Source organism: Oncorhynchus nerka, linkage group LG15 (genome assembly GCF_034236695.1).
Source record: "Oncorhynchus nerka isolate Pitt River linkage group LG15, Oner_Uvic_2.0, whole genome shotgun sequence".
NCBI lineage: Eukaryota > Metazoa > Chordata > Actinopteri > Salmoniformes > Salmonidae > Oncorhynchus > Oncorhynchus nerka.
In genome coordinates this window covers 103,134,932-103,155,731 of record NC_088410.1, presented here as the reverse complement: position 1 = coordinate 103,155,731, position 20,800 = coordinate 103,134,932, and the positions used below count along the sequence as shown (strand labels likewise).

General features: G+C 43.1%; 1 protein-coding gene across 1 annotated transcript in view; it reads left to right on the top strand.

Moving 5' to 3' along the window:
* The first annotated feature begins 803 nt into the window (after positions 1-803).
* The window catches only part of LOC115127830 (inositol-pentakisphosphate 2-kinase-like), a 34,305-nt gene continuing 14,308 nt past the window's right edge, over positions 804-20,800 (top strand). Inside the window, exons 1-7 of the mRNA XM_065000753.1 lie at positions 804-1,039; positions 1,395-1,454; positions 2,139-2,234; positions 4,811-4,877; positions 6,374-6,381; positions 16,897-17,133; positions 19,622-19,680. Of these exons, the coding sequence (XP_064856825.1) occupies positions 959-1,039; positions 1,395-1,454; positions 2,139-2,234; positions 4,811-4,877; positions 6,374-6,381; positions 16,897-17,133; positions 19,622-19,680 (608 nt within the window). The 5' untranslated portion in view covers positions 804-958. The remainder of the gene's footprint in view (positions 1,040-1,394; positions 1,455-2,138; positions 2,235-4,810; positions 4,878-6,373; positions 6,382-16,896; positions 17,134-19,621; positions 19,681-20,800) is intronic.

Here is a 20,800-nt window from a genome sequence, read left to right as displayed (position 1 = left end):
TAGGTGTCCTGGAGGCCAGGTAGTTTGCCCCCGGTGATGCGTTGTGCAGACCACACTACCCTCTGGAGAGCCTTATGGTTGTGGGCGGAGCGGTTGCCGTACCAGGCGGTGATACAGCCCGAATGGATTTCAGACCATTTCAGTTTGTTGCAGAGGATCGGAGGTGTCCTGTGCGAGAGAGGCAGGTTGAGGTGGCCATGGTCAGAGTAGTACAGAAGGTGTTGTACTGTATGCTGAGGCATTGAAGAAAGTAGAGGAGGATGGATCAACGGTGAGGTATTCTGAGAGGATCCCTGTGAATATAAAATCTGTTCCAGAACTGAGGGCCTCAGTAAGGTTGGCTTACTGTATGGTGTTCATAGCAATGGTTATCAACTGTACCGCAGAGGTTGAGCGTAAGTCACAGAAAATGGATGATGTGGTGGCAGCTGCAGAGAAGTACTTGGGAGTATGAAATTTAACTTCAGATGATTTACAGGGTGTGTTGAGGGGTGTCCCGTCCTCTCAGGTCATTGGCCTGGGGTATGATCAGATTGGGTTAAAGTAGTAGAATAAGGTGATGAGATTTAATGAGTATAGGGTTAGTTGGAAGGGTAATTAAAAATAAATGTATATTTTTATTGTATTCGTGTAAAAAAAAAAAAAAATCCGGCTCTCCTATACCATGTTGTATCACTAAATGTAATGTACTATACCTCATTTGGGGGCGGTAATGAACCGTCGTTAAACCTCACCGAAGAAGAAGAAGAAATCTGTGGGCGGGACTTCCTCCAGAAAGCCGTCGTTGCGGCAAATCTTTTTTTTTTTTTTTGTAAAGTAATTAACCATCTGTGGTGTCACTGTCTTGGTGTCAGTAGCTGAAGTAATTGTTACAGCATCGGAACTTGTGGTGTGTTGGCCTTGGAAAGTTGTTGGAGTTTATACAGCGATACATTTTAGTACATCGCACAGTTGTGTTATGGAACTGGATAAAATGGACGAGAACGACTGGAAATACCACGGCGAGGGCAACAAAAGCCTAGTGGTTTCTCATGTTCAGGTGAGCTATTTAGCAACAGTAGCATATGCAGCTAACTAGCTAACATTAGTAAGCTTATAGCTAATAGCTAGCTGGCCAAGTTGTCTGACGCCGCCCATGTCTAACAGTGGAAAGTTAAATATTGTTTGCTTTATTTGCTACAAGATAGTTTCCCTAGAAGTCATCTAATTCTTGTACTTTTCCACACCAGTTGCTAACTTAGCTGACAAGCTACCCTTGGAAGTCAAACGAGCTAGTTATCTATCTAACCTTGCTGTTATCAAGTGGGTTTCAGCAAATACATTTTTACTCCACCGTATTTATAAATAAGATTCACAATGTTGTTGTATCTAACAACTCTCTCTTTCCTATCTAGCACGCCAGAGTCCTTCGGCTACTGAAGTATTCTACAGAAGATGCTGAAAACTCACCTAAGGTGAGTAAAAGTTGTCCCATTAGTATGTAGACTTGTTAGTTCATAGACATTCCAACCGTAACTTGCATAGTAACAAATGTACTACCATATGTCTTGGACTGGTTTATTCTGGGAAACGTTTAGTGTGTTTATGGTTATGGTGTTTATGGTTAATCAACAACTCAATTGGGCTACCGAGTGGCGCAGTGGTCTAAGACACTGTAGTCCCTGGTTCGAATCCAGGCTGTATCACATCTGGCCGTGGATGGGAGTCCCGTAGGGCTGCGTACAATTGGCCCAGTGTTGTCCGGGTTTGGCCAGGGTGAAAATAATTGGTTCATAACTGATTTTCCTAGTTAAAGGTTGGATAAATAAATGAATAAACTCCTTGTGATAATTTCAAAGGAATTTGATATACATTTGGGTTTTGGAAATCAGCACTGGTGGGAGCCAGGCTAGGGTGAAGTTGGCCCTAGATGCTGATCCTGGGTCAGTTTTACATTTCATCCTCTAATGGGGAAAGGGAAGCTGATCCAAGATATTTATCTTAACAAGGCCCGAAGGTCCAACTTGGAGTTAAAGGCTTTCATTGACTGCTTGTATCAACCAAGCAAGCGAAGCCGCAAACACAAGTATGCATCATCCATAGAAACATGAACACACTCGGGATGTCACATCAACCTAATTTCTTTTCTTCTCTTCCAGACAACAGATCAAGCTTTCCTCCACATACAGAACATAGTTGACTATAGTCAAAATGTCATGAAGCCACTGCTGGGGGAGAAATTCGTCCACAATGGAGTAAGAGAACCATATTGTTGCAAACAGCATGTTGCCTTTTCCCCCATTTGTTAACCGACTCCTGTAATGCCATTAGCATGTTAACGATGTCATATAATACCATTAGCATGTTAACGATGTCATATAATACCATTAGCATGTTAACGATGTCATATAATACCATTAGCATGTTAACGATGTCATGTAATGCCATTAGCATGTTAGCGGTGTCATGTCATGTAATGCCATTAGCATGTTAGCGGTGTCATGTCATGTAATGCCATTAGCATGTTAGCGGTGTCATGTAATTCCATTAGCATGTTAACGATGTCATGTAATGCCATTAGCATGTTAGCGGTGTCATGTCATGCCATTAGCATGGTAGCGGTGTCATGTAATTCCATTAGCATGGTAGCGGTGTCATGTCATGTAATTCCATTAGCATGGTAGCGGTGTCATGTCATGTAATTCCATTAGCATGGTAGCGGTGTCATGTCATGTAATTCCATTAGCATGGTAGCGGTGTCATGTCATGTAATTTCATTAGCATGGTAGCGGTGTCATGTAATTCCATTAGCATGGTAGCGGTGTCATGAAATTCCATTAGCATGGTAGCGGTGTCATGTAATTCCATTAGCATGGTAGCGGTGTCATGTAATTCCATTAGCATGGTAGCGGTGTCATGTAATTCCATTAGCATGGTAGCGGTGTCATGTAATTCCATTAGCATGGTAGCGGTGTCATGTAATTCCATTAGCATGGTAGCGGTGTCATGTAATTCCATTAGCATGGTAGCGGTGTCATGTAATTCCATTAGCATGTAGCGGTGTCATGTAATTTCATTAGCATGGTAGCGGTGTCATGCCATTAGCATGGTAGCGGTGTCATGTAATTCCATTAGCATGGTAGCGGTGTCATTCCATTAGCATGGTAGCGGTGTCATGCCATTAGCATGGTAGCGGTGTCATGTAATTCCATTAGCATGGTAGCGGTGTCATGTAATTCCATTAGCATGGTAGCGGTGTCATGCCATTAGCATGGTAGCGGTGTCATGCCATTAGCATGGTAGCGGTGTCATGCCATTAGCATGGTAGCGGTGTCATGCCATTAGCATGGTAGCGGTGTCATGTCATGTAATGCCATTAGCATTATTTTCTATGACGGCCTAGGAACAGTGGGTTAACTGCCTGTTCAGGGGCAGAAGGACAGATTTGTACCTTGTCAGCTCAGGGATTCAAAACTGCAACCTTTCGGTTACAAGTCCAACACTAACCACTAGGCTACCCTACCATTAGCGTGGTAGCGGTGTCGCGTCACGCCGTTAGCGTGGTAGCGGTGTCGCGTCACGCCGTTAGCGTGGTAGCGGTGTCGCGTCACGCCCTTAGCGTGGTAGCGGTAGTTTGTTGAAATGGAAGTACTTTATTAGTTTCATTTGGCAGTCAAATAGTTTAACCTGTTGCTTCTACTCGGGACGCTTGCGTCCCAACTAGAGCTCTGGAAATGCAAATGCGCTACGCTAAATGCTAATAGTATTAGTTAAAACTCAAAAGTTCATTAAAATACACATGCAGGGTATCGAATTAAAGCTACACTCGTTGTGAATCCAGGCAACAAGTCAGATTTTTAAAATGCTTTTCGGCGAAAGCATGAGAAGCTATTATCTGATAGCATGTAACACCCAAAAAGACCCACAGGGGACGTAAACAAAATAATTAGCATTTCGGCGTTACACAAACCGCACAATAAAATAGAAAACATTCATTACCTTTCACCATCTTCTTTGTTGGCACTCCTAGATGTCCCATAAACACTATTTGGGTCTTTATTTCGATTAAATCGGTCCATATAAAGCCTAGATATCGTTATATGGAGACTGTGTGATAAACGAAAAAAACATTGTTTCAAAACGTAACGTCATTTTTTAAAATTCAAAAAGTCGACGATAAACTTTCACAAAACACTTCGAAATACGTTTGTAATGCAACTTTAGGTATTAGTAAACGTTAATAAGCGATAAAATTCATCAGGAGGCGATGTAAAGATCATTAGCTGTCCGTCTGGAAAAATGTCCGGCTAGAAACTCAACGAAAATATCCGGTCCTAGACCTGAGGAGATACGGTGCCCTGCATGTGTTTGACCAAGAAAAAAACTCGAAGGGAAATGACAAGACTCTAGACACCGTGTGGAAGCTGTAGGTACTGCAACCTCAGTCAATTAATTGTGGTTCACCTTTATCAATGGGTTCAAGTAGCGCATGGATATATTTTCCCATTTTCAGTGATCAGTTTTTCCTGTGCTTTTCGATGTAAATGCCGTTCTGGTAAAGCCACAGCAGTGATTTAACCAGTTTTATAAACGTCTGAGTGTTTTCTATCCACACAGACTAAGCAAATGCATATACTATATTCCTGGCATGAGTAGCAGGGCGCTGAAATGTTGCGCGATTTTTAACAGAATGTTCAAAAAAGTAGAGGGTAGAAGGAAGAGGTTAAACTTGAGGTTATCGTCAGTTCTTATTTTCCCTGATAGGTTCATGATAGGTTCATGATAGGTTCATGATATAGATGAATTAATCAGTTATTCGATCTTGTTGCAGGAGGCTGTGAAGCTCCCATTAGACTTTGTCCGCCAGCTGTCATTGAAGGTCCAGCAGGAAAGGCCAGGTACTTGTTTTCTTTACTTTATTATCAGGGTTTGACATATTTCGGGTTTTATCATGAAATGTAATTTCCTCCTCCACTGTGTTGTGGAAACAACCTGCGTCCCAGAACAGAACCTTATTTCCTTCATCGTACACTGCTTTTGATTGATTGAGCCAGAAGAAAGGACTGCCTCCTTTGCGACTGTAGAATGTTTTTCAGTTGATGACTATGCGTATGTCTATAATGTGGAGGTTTCAGCTCTTTGTTCTGCAGTCGCAAGGAGGCAGTCCTTTCCTCTGGCTCATTCAATCAAAAGCAGTGTACGATGAAGGAAATAAGGTTATGTTTTGGGACACAGTTTCCACAACACAGTGGAGGAGGAAATGACATATTCCGCAACACGGTGGAGGAGGAAATGACATATTCCGCAACACGGTGGAGGAGGAAATGACATATTCCACAACACAGTGGAGGAGGAAATGACATATTCCGCAACACAGTGGAGGAGGAAATGACATATTCTGCAACACGGTGGAGGAGGAAATGACATGTTCCGCAACACGGTGGAGGAGGAAATGACATGTTCCGCAACACGGTGGAGGAGGAAATGACATGTTCCAACACAACACGGTGGAGGAGGAAATGACATGTTCCGCAACACATGTTCCGCAACACGGTGGAGGAGGAAATGACATGTTCCGCAACACGGTGGAGGAGGAAATGACATGTTCCGCAACACGGTGGAGGAGGAAATGACATGTTCCGCAACACGGTGGAGGAGGAAATGACATGTTCCGCAACACGGTGGAGGAGGAAATGACATGTTCCGCAACACGGTGGGAGGAGGAAACACGGTGGAGGAGGAAATGACATGTTCCGCAACACGGTGGAGGAGGAAATGACATGTTCCGCAACACGGTGGAGGAGGAAATGACATGTTCCGCAACACGGTGGAGGAGGAAATGACATGTTCCGCAACACGGTGGAGGAGGAAATGACATGTTCCGCAACACGGTGGAGGAGGAAATGACATATTCCGCAACACGGTGGAGGAGGAAATGACATGTTCCGCAACACGGTGGAGGAGGAAATGACATTCTCCATTGAGTTTAATTTTTTGTCAACACAGGCTAAATGGAGGAGGAAATGACATGTTCCGACAACATTTGTGTTTATAGAAATGACATGTCTCCAACACGGTGTGTTAGGAATGTGTTATAAATCTGTCTTTGTTCCATGTCAGCCAGGCTGACAAATGATGGAGTCTGGTAATGTCTGCCCTGCCCCTAATGTCTCCGACTGTACATTTGTGTTTATAGAATGTTGTCTCCAAAGCCCGTGTGTTATGAATGTGTTATAACAACCCATCTGTCTGTGTGTTCCATGTCATGGCAGTCTTCTCATCTCTGTATAGAGACAAAGTGATGGAGTCTTCTCATCTCGTATAGAGTGGATGTGCCGCAGTCTTCTCATCTCTGTATAGAGATTAAGGTACCTCCTGTCTTCTCTCTCTGCAGAGAATAAGGTACAGTCGCAGTCTTCTCATCTCTGTATAGAGATTAAGGTACAGTCGCAGTCTTCTCATCTCTGTATAGAGAATAAGGTACAGTCGCAGTCTTCTCATCTCTGTATAGAGATTAAGGTACAGTCGCAGTCTTCTCATCTCTGTATAGAGATTAAGGTACCGTATCAGTCTTCTCATCTCTGTATAGAGAATAAGGTACAGAGTCTTCTCATCTCTGTTAGAGAATAGGTACAGGTCCAGTCTTCTCATCTCTCAAGACTCTTGGAAGTGTTAAGCATTCTCACTTCAAGACTCTTGGAAAAGCATTCCAGGTGAAGCTGGTTGAGAGAATGCCCAGAGTGTGCAAAGCTCTCAAATAAAGGCAAAGGTTGGCTCTTTTGAAAAATCGCAAATATATTTTGATTTGTTTAACACTTACATAGTTCTCATGTCTTCACTATTTATTCTACAATTTAGAAAATAGTACAAATAAAGAAAAACCCTGGAATGAGTCGGTGTAAACTGTGTATGTCTATCAAACCCAGGTGGCTGTATTGGCATGGGAAACGTATGATAGCGTTGCCAAAACAAGGTGAAGTTGATAATACTCAAAAGGGAAATAAACTGAACAGTACACTCACAGAAGTTTCCTAAAGAAGAAAGACATTTCAAATGTCATTATGAGTGTGTGTGTATATATATATATATAGTTACAACACTGTGTTATATATATATATATATATTACACAGTGTTGTAACTATCTCTATCAAACACAACCTTCGCAGAGTATTCCTACCCCTTTCAGGGGGTGATCAGCTTTAATATTGTGGCTCGAATGTAGCTTCTATCAATGTAATCGTCTGCATCATTTCCAATCCCCGATATAGTTTTGGTGTGTGAATATAAAATTTAAAAAAGAATATACCTTTTATTATTCCCCAAAAAACCCTACCACCCTTCCCCCAATTGGAGTAAACTAATACACGGTAACACTTAGGCTTCTACCTTCAGTTTATACATCTTATACACATTTTACAGACACAATCTATTTTACAGTAGTTATATTTTGTTTTTAGTCATTCCTCTATTTCTGATGTCGATACAGTTGATTTCTATTTTTAACTGTGCTATTTCACAATTGCTGAAACTATATACATTTTACAGATCTGTATGTTTTACATTTCTTATTTGTCCCTCCCATCTATCTCTTAACACCATCCAGCTCCCTTCAGCTCCATTCAACCCCTCCCATCTATCTCTTAACACCATCCAGCTCCCTTCAGCTCCATTCAACCCCTCCCATCTATCTCTCAACACCATCCAGGCCCTTCAGCTCCATTCAGCCCCTCTCATCTGTCTCTCAACACCATCCAGTCCCTTCAGCTCCATTCAACCCCTCCCATCTATCTCTCAACACCATCCAGTCCCTTCAGCTCCATTCAACCCCTCCCATCTATCTCTGAACACCATCCAGGCCCTTCAGCTCCCTCAACCCCTTCCATCTATCTCTCAACACCATCCAGTCCCTTCAGCTCCATTCAGCTCCATTCCCCTCTCATCTGTCTCAACACCATCCAGGCCCTTCAGCTCCATTCAACCCCTCCCATCTGTCTCTCAACACCATCCAGTCCCTTCAGCTCCCCTCAACCCCTCCCATCTATCTCAACACCATCCAGTCCCTTCCAGCCCTTCAGCTCCATTCAGCCCCTCTCATCTGTCTCTCAACACCCTTCAGCTCCATTCAACCCCTCCCATCTGTCTCTCAACACCATCCAGTCCCTTCAGCTCCATTCAACCCCTCCCATCTATCTCTCAACACCATCCAGTCCCTTCAGCTCCATTCAGCCCCTCCCATCTATCTCTCAACACCATCCAGGCCCTTCAGCTCCATTCAACCCCTCCCATCTATCTCTCAACACCATCCAGTCCCTTCAGCTCCATTCAGCCCCTCCCATCTATCTCTCAACACCATCCAGTCCCTTCAGCTCCATTCAACCCCTCCCATCTATCTCTTAACACCATCCAGGCCCTTCAGCTCCATTCAACCCCTCCCATCTATCTCTTAACACCATTTTGGATTTCTATTGGCCATCCATTTTAACCCTCCCATCTGATGCTTCTCAAAATGTACCAGAACCTTTCATTCTCAACTTCTCCAGATTATAAATTAAATAATAGTTTTTTGCTAAAATAATTTTTATATTATCCCATTCTATAACTTTTCTAATCACATAGCAATACTATCTTCCGTTAGTTCCAGGTAAATGTTGCAATTCTTCAGCCATTCCTGGATCTGTGACCATAAACCAGCTCAAATGGACAGCACCATAATAAATGATCTAATGACTGTCTCTTCAACAGCAAAATCTGCAGAGCTCCATTGTGTCCACCATTTATATCAACATACCAGTCAAGAATTTTTATAGCTCCATTTAAATAAAACGTTTTGAATCTGTGGTTTTGCGTGGCACCATAAACCCATGGAATCGGTCCATCAGTCTCTTCCCAACTACTTTGTCATTTTATATGGCACAGTCCCTGTCATTTTTTTGTTGGTCCTTAGATGAAATTGGTACACCACCGTTCAAAGGTTTGGGGCCATATATTTTAAATGTCCTTGTTTCAATAAATAATCACTTTATTTGTCCATTTAAAATAACATTAATTATAAATTAAATACTATTTTTGCTAAAATAGATTTTTTTATAATGGAATATCTACATTGACTATAGAGACCCTAATATCAGTAGCAATACTCCTGTGTTCCAATGGAATATTCCAGGGTACAGAGGCCCATTATCAGTAACCATCCTGGACCTGTGTTCCAATGGAATATCTACAAATGGACAGCCCATTATCAGCAACCATCACTCCTGTGTTCCAATGGAATATCTACAGAGCTGGGACAGAGGCCCATTTATATAACCATATTGTGTTCCAATGGAATATCTATAGTAGGTGTACAGAGACCCATTATCAGCAACCATCACTCCTGTGTTCCAATGGAATATCTACATGGAATACAGAGGCCCATTATCAGTCTCTTCACTCCTGTGTTCCAATGGAATTCTACATAGGCGTACAGAGGCATTTTTTTGCAACAATCACTCCTGTGTTCCAATGGAATATCTACCAGGCGTTCAAGGTTTGGGGGTATCAGTAAATGTCCTTGTTCCAATAAATATCTACATTTATTTGACCCATTTCAGTAACCATCACATTAATTGTTAAATGGAATATGACATTGGAGTACAGAGACCCATTATCAGCAACCATCACTCCTGTGTTCCAATGGAATATCTACATAGGAGTACAGAGGCCCATTATCAGCAACCATCACTCCTGTGTTCCAATGGAATATCTACATAGGAGTACAGAGACCCATTATCAGTAACCATCACTCCTGTGTTCCAATGGAATATCTACATAGGAGTACAGAGGCCATTATCAGTAACCATCACTCCTGTGTTCCAATGGAATATCTACATAGGCGTACAGAGGCCCATTATCAGTAACCATCACTCCTGTGTTCCAATGGAATATCTACATAGGAGTACAGAGGCCCATTATCAGTAACCATCACTCCTGTGTTCCAATGGAATATCTACATAGGAGTACAGAGGCATTATCAGCAACAATCACTCCTGTGTTCCAATGGAATATCTACATAGGAGTACAGAGGCCCATTATCAGTAACCATCACTCCTGTGTTCCAATGGAATATCTACATAGGAGTACAGAGGCCCATTATCAGTAACCATCACTCCTGTGTTCCAATGGAATATCTACATAGGAGTACAGAGACCCATTATCAGCAACCATCACTCCTGTGTTCCAATGGAATATCTACATAGACGTACAGAGGCCCATTATCAGCAACCATCACTCCTGTGTTCCAATGGAATATCTACATAGGAGTACAGAGGCCCATTATCAGTAACCATCACTCCTGTGTTCCAATGGAATATCTACATAGGTGTACAGAGGCCCATTATCAGTAACCATCACTCCTGTGTTCCAATGGAATATCTACATAGGAGTACAGAGGCCCATTATCAGCAACCATCACTCCTGTGTTCCAATGGAATATCTACATAGGAGTACAGAGGCCCATTATCAGCAACCATCACTCCTGTGTTCCAATGGAATATCTACATAGGAGTACAGAGACCCATTATCAGTAACCATCACTCCTGTGTTCCAATGGAATATCTACATAGGAGTACAGAGGCCCATTATCAGTAACCATCACTCCTGTGTTCCAATGGAATATCTACATAGGAGTACAGAGACCCATTATCAGCAACCATCACTCCTGTGTTCCAATGGAATATCTACATAGGAGTACAGAGGCCCATTATCAGTAACCATCACTCCTGTGTTCCAATGGAATATCTACATAGGAGTACAGAGGCCCATTATCAGTAACCATCACTCCTGTGTTCCAATGGAATATCTACATAGACGTACAGAGGCCCATTATCAGTAACCATCACTCCTGTGTTCCAATGGAATATCTACATAGGCGTACAGAGGCCCATTATCAGTAACCATCACTCCTGTGTTCCAATGGAATATCTACATAGGCGTACAGAGGCCCATTATCAGTAACCATCACTCCTGTGTTCCAATGGAATATCTACATAGGAGTACAGAGGCCCATTATCAGTAACCATCACTCCTGTGTTCCAATGGAATATCTACATAGGCGTACAGAGACCCATTATCAGCAACCATCACTCCTGTGTTCCAATGGAATATCTACATAGGAGTACAGAGGCCCATTATCAGCAACCATCACTCCTGTGTTCCAATGGAATATCTACATAGGAGTACAGAGACCCATTATCAGTAACCATCACTCCTGTGTTCCAATGGAATATCTACATAGGAGTACAGAGGCCCATTATCAGTAACCATCACTCCTGTGTTACAATGGAATATCTACATAGGAGTACAGAGACCCATTATCAGTAACCATCACTCCTGTGTTACAATGGAATATCTACATAGGAGTACAGAGACCCATTATCAGCAACCATCACTCCTGTGTTCCAATGGAATATCTACATAGGAGTACAGAGGCCCATTATCAGTAACCATCACTCCTGTGTTCCAATGGAATATCTACATAGGAGTACAGAGACCCATTATCAGTAACCATCACTCCTGTGTTCCAATGGAATATCTACATAGACGTACAGAGGCCCATTATCAGCAACCATCACTCCTGTGTTCCAATGGAATATCTACATAGGCGTACAGAGGCCAGCAACAATCACTCCTGTGTTCCAATGGAATATCTACATAGGCGTACAGAGGCCCATTATCAGTAACCATCACTCCTGTGTTCCAATGGAATATCTACATAGGCGTACAGAGGCCCATTATCAGTAACCATCACTCCTGTGTTCCAATGGAATATCTACATAGGAGTACAGAGACCCATTATCAGCAACCATCACTCCTGTGTTCCAATGGAATATCTACATAGGAGTACAGAGGCCCATTATCAGCAACCATCACTCCTGTGTTCCAATGGAATATCTACATAGGAGTACAGAGACCCATTATCAGCAACCATCACTCCTGTGTTCCAATGGAATATCTACATAGGAGTACAGAGGCCCATTATCAGCAACCATCACTCCTGTGTTCCAATGGAATATCTACATAGGAGTACAGAGACCCATTATCAGTAACAATCACTCCTGTGTTCCAATGGAATATCTACATAGGAGTACAGAGACCCATTATCAGTAACCATCACTCCTGTGTTCCAATGGAATATCTACATAGACGTACAGAGGCCCATTATCAGCAACCATCACTCCTGTGTTCCAATGGAATATCTACATAGGCGTACAGAGGCCAGCAACAATCACTCCTGTGTTCCAATGGAATATCTACATAGGCGTACAGAGGCCCATTATCAGTAACCATCACTCCTGTGTTCCAATGGAATATCTACATAGGAGTACAGAGACCCATTATCAGCAACCATCACTCCTGTGTTCCAATGGAATATCTACATAGACGTACAGAGGCCCATTATCAGTAACCATCACTCCTGTGTTCCAATGGAATATCTACATAGGAGTACAGAGACCCATTATCAGCAACCATCACTCCTGTGTTCCAATGGAATATCTACATAGGCGTACAGAGACCCATTATCAGTAACAATCACTCCTGTGTTCCAATGGAATATCTACATAGGAGTACAGAGGCCCATTATCAGCAACCATCACTCCTGTGTTCCAATGGAATATCTACATAGACGCGTACAGAGGCATTATCAGCAACAATCACTCCTGTGTTCCAATGGAATATCTACATAGGTGTACAGAGACCCAGAGGCCAGCAACCATCACTCCTGTGTTCCAATGGCACGATGTGTTAGCTAATCCAAGTTTATCATTTTAAAAGGCTAATTGATCATTAGAAAACCCTTTTGCAATTATGTTAGCACATCTGAAAACTGTTGTTCTGATTAAAGAAGCAATAAAACGGGCCTTCTTTAGACTAGTTGAGTATCTGGAGCATCAGCATTTGTGGGTTCGATTACAGACTCAAAATGGCCAGAAACAAAGCACTTTCTTCTGTAACTCGTCAGTCTATTCTTGTTCTGACAAAATGAAATCCATACAATTTGCTTCTGTTAGTGGAGTTGGCGACTGAAATGAAAACAAATGCTTACAGTACTCCCTCGTTCAAACTATCGTTGGGTGAATCATGCGTGACTCCATTTGTAACAAGTTTCAATACACTTTTTCTTTAGTAGACTTTCTGTTGACGATTGAAAAATAATTTGGTGCATTTTTTTTTCACATCTTCCATCCAGTTCACTTTATTTTAACCTTTTTTTTGAATAAGTCCCTCCATTTCTTTTGTTTGTCCTCTGGCTTATTTAGTGCCCCTTAACACAATGGGGCGGCAGGGTAGCCTAGTGGTTAGAGCGTTGGACTAGTAACCGGAATGTTGCAAGTTCAAACCCCCGAGCTGACAAGGTACAAATCTGTCGTTCTGCCCTTGAACAGGCAACCCACTGTTCCTAGGCCATCATTGAAAATAAGAATTTGTTCTTAACTGACTTACCTGGTTAAATAAAATGTAAAAATAATAATGACATTGGGACATTTTTGCAAATTGATTAAAAACAGAATTACCTTATTTACATAAGTATTCAGACCCTTTGCTATGAGACTTGAAATTGAGCTCAGGTGCATCCTGTTCCTATTGATCATCCTTGAGATGTTTACACAACTTGATTGGAGTCCACTTGTGGTAAATTCAATTGATTGGATATGATTTGGAAAGGAAAACCCATGTCTATATAAGGCCCCACAGTTGACAGTGCATGTCAGAGCAAAAAAACAAGCCACGAGGTCGAAGGAATTGTCCGTAGTGCTCAGACAGGATTGTGTCGAGGCACAGATCTGGGGAAGGGTACAAAACATTTCTACAGCATTGAAGGTCCCCAAGAACATAGTGATCTCCATCATTCTTCAATGGAAGAAGTTTAAAACCACCAAGACTCTTCCTAGAGCTGGCCACCCAAACTGGCCAAAGTCTTGATGAGGTGACCAAGAATCGATGTTCACTCTGACAGAGCTCCAAGTTCCTCTGTGGAGATCTTGACAACCATCTCCACCAATCATGGTCACTCTGACAGAGGTGAGTTCCTCTGTGGAGATGGGAGAACCTTCCAGAAGCACAACCATCTCTGCACTCCACCAATCACTTTATGGTCACTCTGACAGAGCTCCAGAGTTCCTCTGTGGAGATGGGAGAACCTTCCAGAGGACAACCATCTCCACCAATCAGGGGAGACAACCAGAGTTCCTCTGTGGAGATGGGAGAACCTTCCAGGCACAACCATCTCTGCAGCACTCCACCAATCAGGCCTTTATGGTCACTCTGACAGAGCTCCAGAGTTCCTCTGGAGATGGGAGAACCTTCCAGAGGACAACCATCTCCACCAATGCCTTTATGGACTCTGACAGACCAGAGTTCTTCAGAAGGACAACCATCTCTGCAACACTCCACCAATCAGGCCTTTATGGTCACTCTGACAGAGCTCCAGAGTTCCTCTGTGGAGATGGGAGAACCTTCCAGAAGGACAACCATCTCTGCAACACCACCAACGTTTTAACATTACAATTGAACCTTTTTAGTAGGCAAGACAATTATTCATTTTAATGAGCAATTTGGCATTTTTGCTAGAGTGGCCAGACACAAGCAACTCTTAAGTAAAATGCGCATGAACGCCCGCTTGGAGTTTGCCATATGGCATGTGAAGGCCAAAGATTGAACTCTTTTTCCTGAATGCCAAGCGTCACATCTGGAGGAAACCTGGCACCATCCTTACGGTGTTGGCAGCATCACGTCTGGAGGAAACCTGGCACCATCCTTACGGTGTTGGCAGCATCACGTCTGGAGAAACCTGGCACCATCCTTACGGTGTTGGCAGCATCACGTCTGGAGGAAACCTGGCACCATCCTTACGGTGTTGGCAGCATCACGTCTGGAGGAAACCTGGCACCATCCTCACGGTGTTGGCAGCATCACGTCTGGAGGAAACCTGGCACCATCCTCACGGTGTTGGCAGCATCACGTCTGGAGGAAACCTGGCACCATCCTTACGGTGTTGGCAGCATCACGTCTGGAGGAAACCTGGCACCATCCTTACGGTGTTGGCAGCATCACGTCTGGAGGAAACCTGGCACCATCCTTACGGTGTTGGCAGCATCACGTCTGGAGGAAACCTGGCACCATCCTTACGGTGTTGGCAGCATCACGTCTGGAGGAAACCTGGCACCATCCTTACGGTGTTGGCAGCATCACGTCTGGAGGAAACCTGGCACCATCCTTACGGTGTTGGCAGCATCACGTCTGGAGGAAACCTGGCACCATCCTTACGGTGTTGGCAGCATCACGTCTGGAGGAAACCTGGCACCATCCTTACGGTGTTGGCAGCATCACGTCTGGAGGAAACCTGGCACCATCCTTACGGTGTTGGCAGCATCACGTCTGGAGGAAACCTGGCACCATCCTCACGGTGTTGGCAGCATCACGTCTGGAGGAAACCTGGCACCATCCTCACGGTGTTGGCAGCATCACGTCTGGAGGAAACCTGGCACCATCCTCACGGTGTTGGCAGCATCACGTCTGGAGGAAACCTGGCACCATCCTTACGGTGTTGGCAGCATCACGTCTGGAGGAAACCTGGCACCATCCTTACGGTGTTGGCAGCATCACGTCTGGAGGAAACCTGGCACCATCCTTACGGTGTTGGCAGCATCACGCTGTGTGGATGTTGTTCAGCGACTAGTCAGGATCGAGGGAAAGAACGGAGCCAAGTACAGAGATCCTTGATGAAAACCTGCTCCAGAGCACTCAGGACCTCCGACTGGGGTGAAGGTTCACCTTCCAACAGGACAACGACCCTATGTAACTTAACAAAATGTGAAACGTCAAGCGGTCTGATTTACTTTAAGGTATAAGGCACGGTATATTGTCTTTTGGGTGAGGTGTCTGTCCTCTGATATATTAATGTCTATAGGTGAGGTGTCTGTCCTCTGATAGATTAATGTCTACAGGTGAGGTGTCTGTCCTCTGATAGATTAATGTCTACAGGTGAGGTGTCTGTCCTCTGATAGATTAATGTCTACAGGTGAGGTGTCTGTCCTCTGATAGATTAATGTCTACAGGTGAGGTGTCTGTCCTCTGATAGATTAATGTCTACAGGTGAGGTGTCTGTCCTCTGATAGATTAATGTCTACAGGTGAGGTGTCTGTCCTCTGATAGATTAATGTCTACAGGTGAGGTGTCTGTCCTCTGATAGATTAATGTCTACAGGTGAGGTGTCTGTCCTCTGATAGATTAATGTCTATAGGTGAGGTGTCTCTCCTCTGTATAGGGATAATAAGGTCTATAGATGAGGTGTCTGTCCTCTGATAGATTAATGTCTATAGGTGAGGTGTCTGTCCTCTGATAGATTAATGTCTATAGGTGAGGTGTCTCTCCTCTCTGTATAGGGATAATAAGGTCTACAGGTGAGGTGTCTGTCCTCTGATATATTAATGTCTATAGGTGAGGTGTCTGTCCTCTGATATATTAATGTCTATAGGTGAGGTGTCTGTCCTCTGATAGATTAATGTCTATAGGTGAGGTGTCTCTCCTCTGTATAGGGATAATAAGGTCTATAGATGAGGTGGTTTGTTAACATGAGAATGATCAGAGGAACATCTCTATTTTGTTTCTGTTATGAATGACCAGCTGTCCTCACCTGATAGCCACACAATGGCCGACGGAAAATGTCATTAACAACAGTCATTTTAAAAGTAGGATTTTACTGATCAGCGAGTCAAAACACAGAACTGGTTCTCAAATCAATTGACATTTCCTGGATAAACGAACTTGACAGAGTATTTCAAAGACAAATACCTGATGATACTCCTAGTATAATGAATAGGTAAGGCCCTAGGTTACTGAGAACAGGCTATAAGGGAAGAGTGAGTCTGGGAGCGTAGGGTTTTGGAAGTCATTATAAGAAATGGATGATTGTGTTGAGCTTGAAAAGAGACGTTTTGGTTTGGATAACGATTAATCAAATCGACTCATCCACCAGCCACCGTCGACTCACTTTTGTTTATTCATTCTTGTCTTGTGTTTTACAGCCCAAATGTGGATTTCTACCAGCCTCTAGACACATTACGAAAGACATCAAGAGGAAGGTGTGCCGGTTTTGTATGCATCAACATTTCAAGGTGAGTTGATATTGTTTTGGAAATGACACTGGAAAAACCTGTTGTACTACTGGTTGGGGGATCTTCATCAGTAGAAATGACATGTACATTTAAATAATGAATAGAACAAGAGAATCTATATAGAACGACATTGAATCACTGGTCACTTTAGTGTTTACATACTGCTTTACTAATTTCATCTGTGTATATACTACATTCTACTGTATTTACTAACTAGTCACTTTAGTGTTTACATACTGCTTTACTCATCTCATATGTATATACTGTATTCTATTCTACTGTATTTACTTACTAGTCCCTTTAATAGTGTTTACATACTGCTTTACTCATCTCATGTGTATATATATTATATTCTACTGTATTCTAGTCAATGCCACTCAGACATAGCTCATCCTAATATTTATACATTTAGGTGTGTGTGTATATGTTGTGTATTGTTAGATATTACTGCACTGTTGGAGCTAGAAACACAAGCATTTAGTTAGATATTACTGCACTGTTGGAGCTAGGAACACAAGCATTTAGTTAGATATTATACTGTTGGAGCTAGGAACACAAGCATTTAGTTAGATACTACTGTACTGTTGGAGCTAGGAACACAAGCATTTAGTTAGATATTACTGCACTGTTGGAGCTAGGAACACAAGCATTTAGTTAGATATTACTGCACTGTTGGAGCTAGGAAGACAAGCATTTAGTTAGATATTACTGTACTGTTGGAGCTAGGAACACAAGCATTTAGTTAGATATTACTACTGTTGGAGCTAGAAACACAAGCATTTAGTTAGATATTACTAGGAACACAAGCATTTAGTTAGTTACTGTACTGTTACTGAACACAAGCATTTAGTTAGATACTACTGCACTGTTGGAGCTAGGAACACAAGCATTTAGTTAGATACTACTGTACTGTTGGAGCTAGGAACACAAGCATTTGCACTGTTTAGGAACACAAGCATTTATTTAGATACTACTGCACTGTTGGAGCTAGGAACACAAGCATTTGCACTGTTAGGAACACAAGCATTTAGTTAGATACTACTGCACTGTTGGAGCTAGGAACACAAGCATTTAGTTAGATATTACTGCACTGTTGGAGCTAGGAACACAAGCATTTAGTTAGATATTACTGCACTGTTGGAGCTAGGAACACAAGCATTTAGTTAGAGCTACATTTAGTTAGATACTACTGCACTGTTGGAGCTAGGAACACAAGCATTTAGTTAGATACTACTGCACTGTTGGAGCTAGGAACACAAGCATTTAGTTAGATACTACTGCACTGTTGGAGCTAGGAACACAAGCATTTAGTTAGATATTACTGCACTGTTGGAGCTAGGAACACAAGCATTTAGTTAGATATTACTGCACTGTTGGAGCTAGGAACACAAGCATTTAGTTAGACTACTGTTGGAGCTGCAAGCTGTTGGAGCTAGGAACACAAGCATTTAGTTAGATACTACTGCACTGTTGGAGCTAGGAACACAAGCATTTAGTTAGATACTACTGCACTGTTGGAGCTAGGAACACAAGCATATTTGCACTGTTGGAGCTAGGAACACAAGCATTTAGTTTACTGCACTGTTGGAGCTAGGAACACAAGCATTTAGTTAGATATTACTGCACTGTTGGAGCTAGGAACACAAGCATTTAGTTAGATATTACTGCACTGTTGGAGCTAGGAACACAAGCATTTAGTTAGATATTACTGCACTGTTGGAGCTAGGAACACAAGCATTTAGTTAGATATTACTGCACTGTTGGAGCTAGGAACACAAGCATTTAGTTAGATATTACTGCACTGTTGGAGCTAGAAACACAAGCATTTAGTTAGATACTACTGCACTGTTGGAGCTAGAAACACAAGCATTTAGTTAGATATTACTGCACTGTTGGAGCTAGGAACACAAGCATTTAGTTAGATATTACTGCTGTTGGACTAGGAACACAAGCATTTGTTAGATACTACTGCACTGTTGGAGCTAGGAACACAAGCATTTAGTTAGATATTACTGCACTGTTGGAGCTAGGAACACAAGCATTTAGTTAGATATTACTTGGAGCTAGGAACACAAGCATTTAGTTAGATACTACTGCACTGTTGGAGCTAGGAACACAAGCATTTAGTTAGATATTACTGCACTGTTGGAGCTAGGAACACAAGCATTTAGTTAGATATTACTGCACTGTTGGAGCTAGGAACACAAGCATTTAGTTAGATACTACTGCACTGTTGGAGCTAGGAACACAAGCATTTCTCTACACCCACAATAACATCTGCTAAACATGTCTGTAACAAATAAAATGTATTAATGTTACCACTTGTTTTGACGACACCAAACAATAGAAATGGGTTTGAAATATTCTAGTAGGCATTTGTTGTGAAAGTTGACTGTTCTGGTGTAATAGGTATCTGCCCCCCTGGTGGTGGGATTGTAGATGCACCTGATGGAGACTGACTGTTGTGGTCTTCTCTCTAAATAAACAGTTAGCCAATGGAAAGTGGAAACGGCTGAGTCGGTACTGTCCCTTGGACCTGTTCTCAGGGTAAGTAACAGGTACCCTTCACCCCCCCCAGTTATCACTGTCCCTTGGACCTGTTCTCAGGGTAAGTAACAGGTACCCTTCACCCCCCCCAGTTATCACTGTCCCTTGGACCTGTTCTCAGGGTAAGGTAACAGGTACCCTTCACCCCCAGTTATCACTGTCCCTTGGACCTGTTCTCAGGGTAAGTAACAGGTACCCTTCACCCCCAGTTATCACTGTCCCTTGGACCTGTTCTCAGGGTAAGTAACAGGTACCCTTCACCCCCAGTTATCACTGTCCCTTGGACCTGTTCTCAGGGTAAGTAACAGGTACCCTTCACCCCCCAGTTATCACTGTCCCTTGGACCTGTTCTCAGGGTAAGTAACAGGTACCCTTCACCCCCAGTTATCACTGTCCCTTGGACCTGTTCTCAGGGTAAGTAACAGGTACCCTTCACCCCCAGTTATCACTGTCCCTTGGACCTGTTCTCAGGGTAAGTAACAGGTACCCTTCACCCCCCCAGTTATCACTGTCCCTTGGACCTGTTCTCAGGGTAAGTAACAGGTACCCTTCACCCCCAGTTATCACTGTCCCTTGGACCTGTTCTCAGGGTAAGTAACAGGTACCCTTCACCCCCAGTTATCACTGTCCCTTGGTCCTGTTCTCAGGGTAAGTAACAGGTACCCTTCACCCCCAGTTATCACTGTCCCTTGGACCTGTTCTCAGGGTAAGTAACAGGTACCCTTCACCCCCCCCAGTTATCACTGTCCCTTGGACCTGTTCTCAGGGTAAGTAACAGGTACCCTTCACCCCCCCAGTTATCACTGACCCTTGGACCTGTTCTCAGGGTAAGTAACAGGTACCCTTCACCCCCCAGTTATCACTGACCCTTGGACCTGTTCTCAGGGTAAGTAACAGGTACCCTTCACCCCCCAGTTATCACTGTCCCTTGGACCTGTTCTCAGGGTAAGTAACAGTACCCTTCACCCCCCCAGTTATCACTGTCCCTTGGACCTGTTCTCAGGGTAAGTAACAGGTACCCTTCACCCCCCAGTTATCACTGTCCCTTGGACCTGTTCTCAGGGTAAGTAACAGGTACCCTTCACCCCCCAGTTATCACTGTCCCTTGGACCTGTTCTCA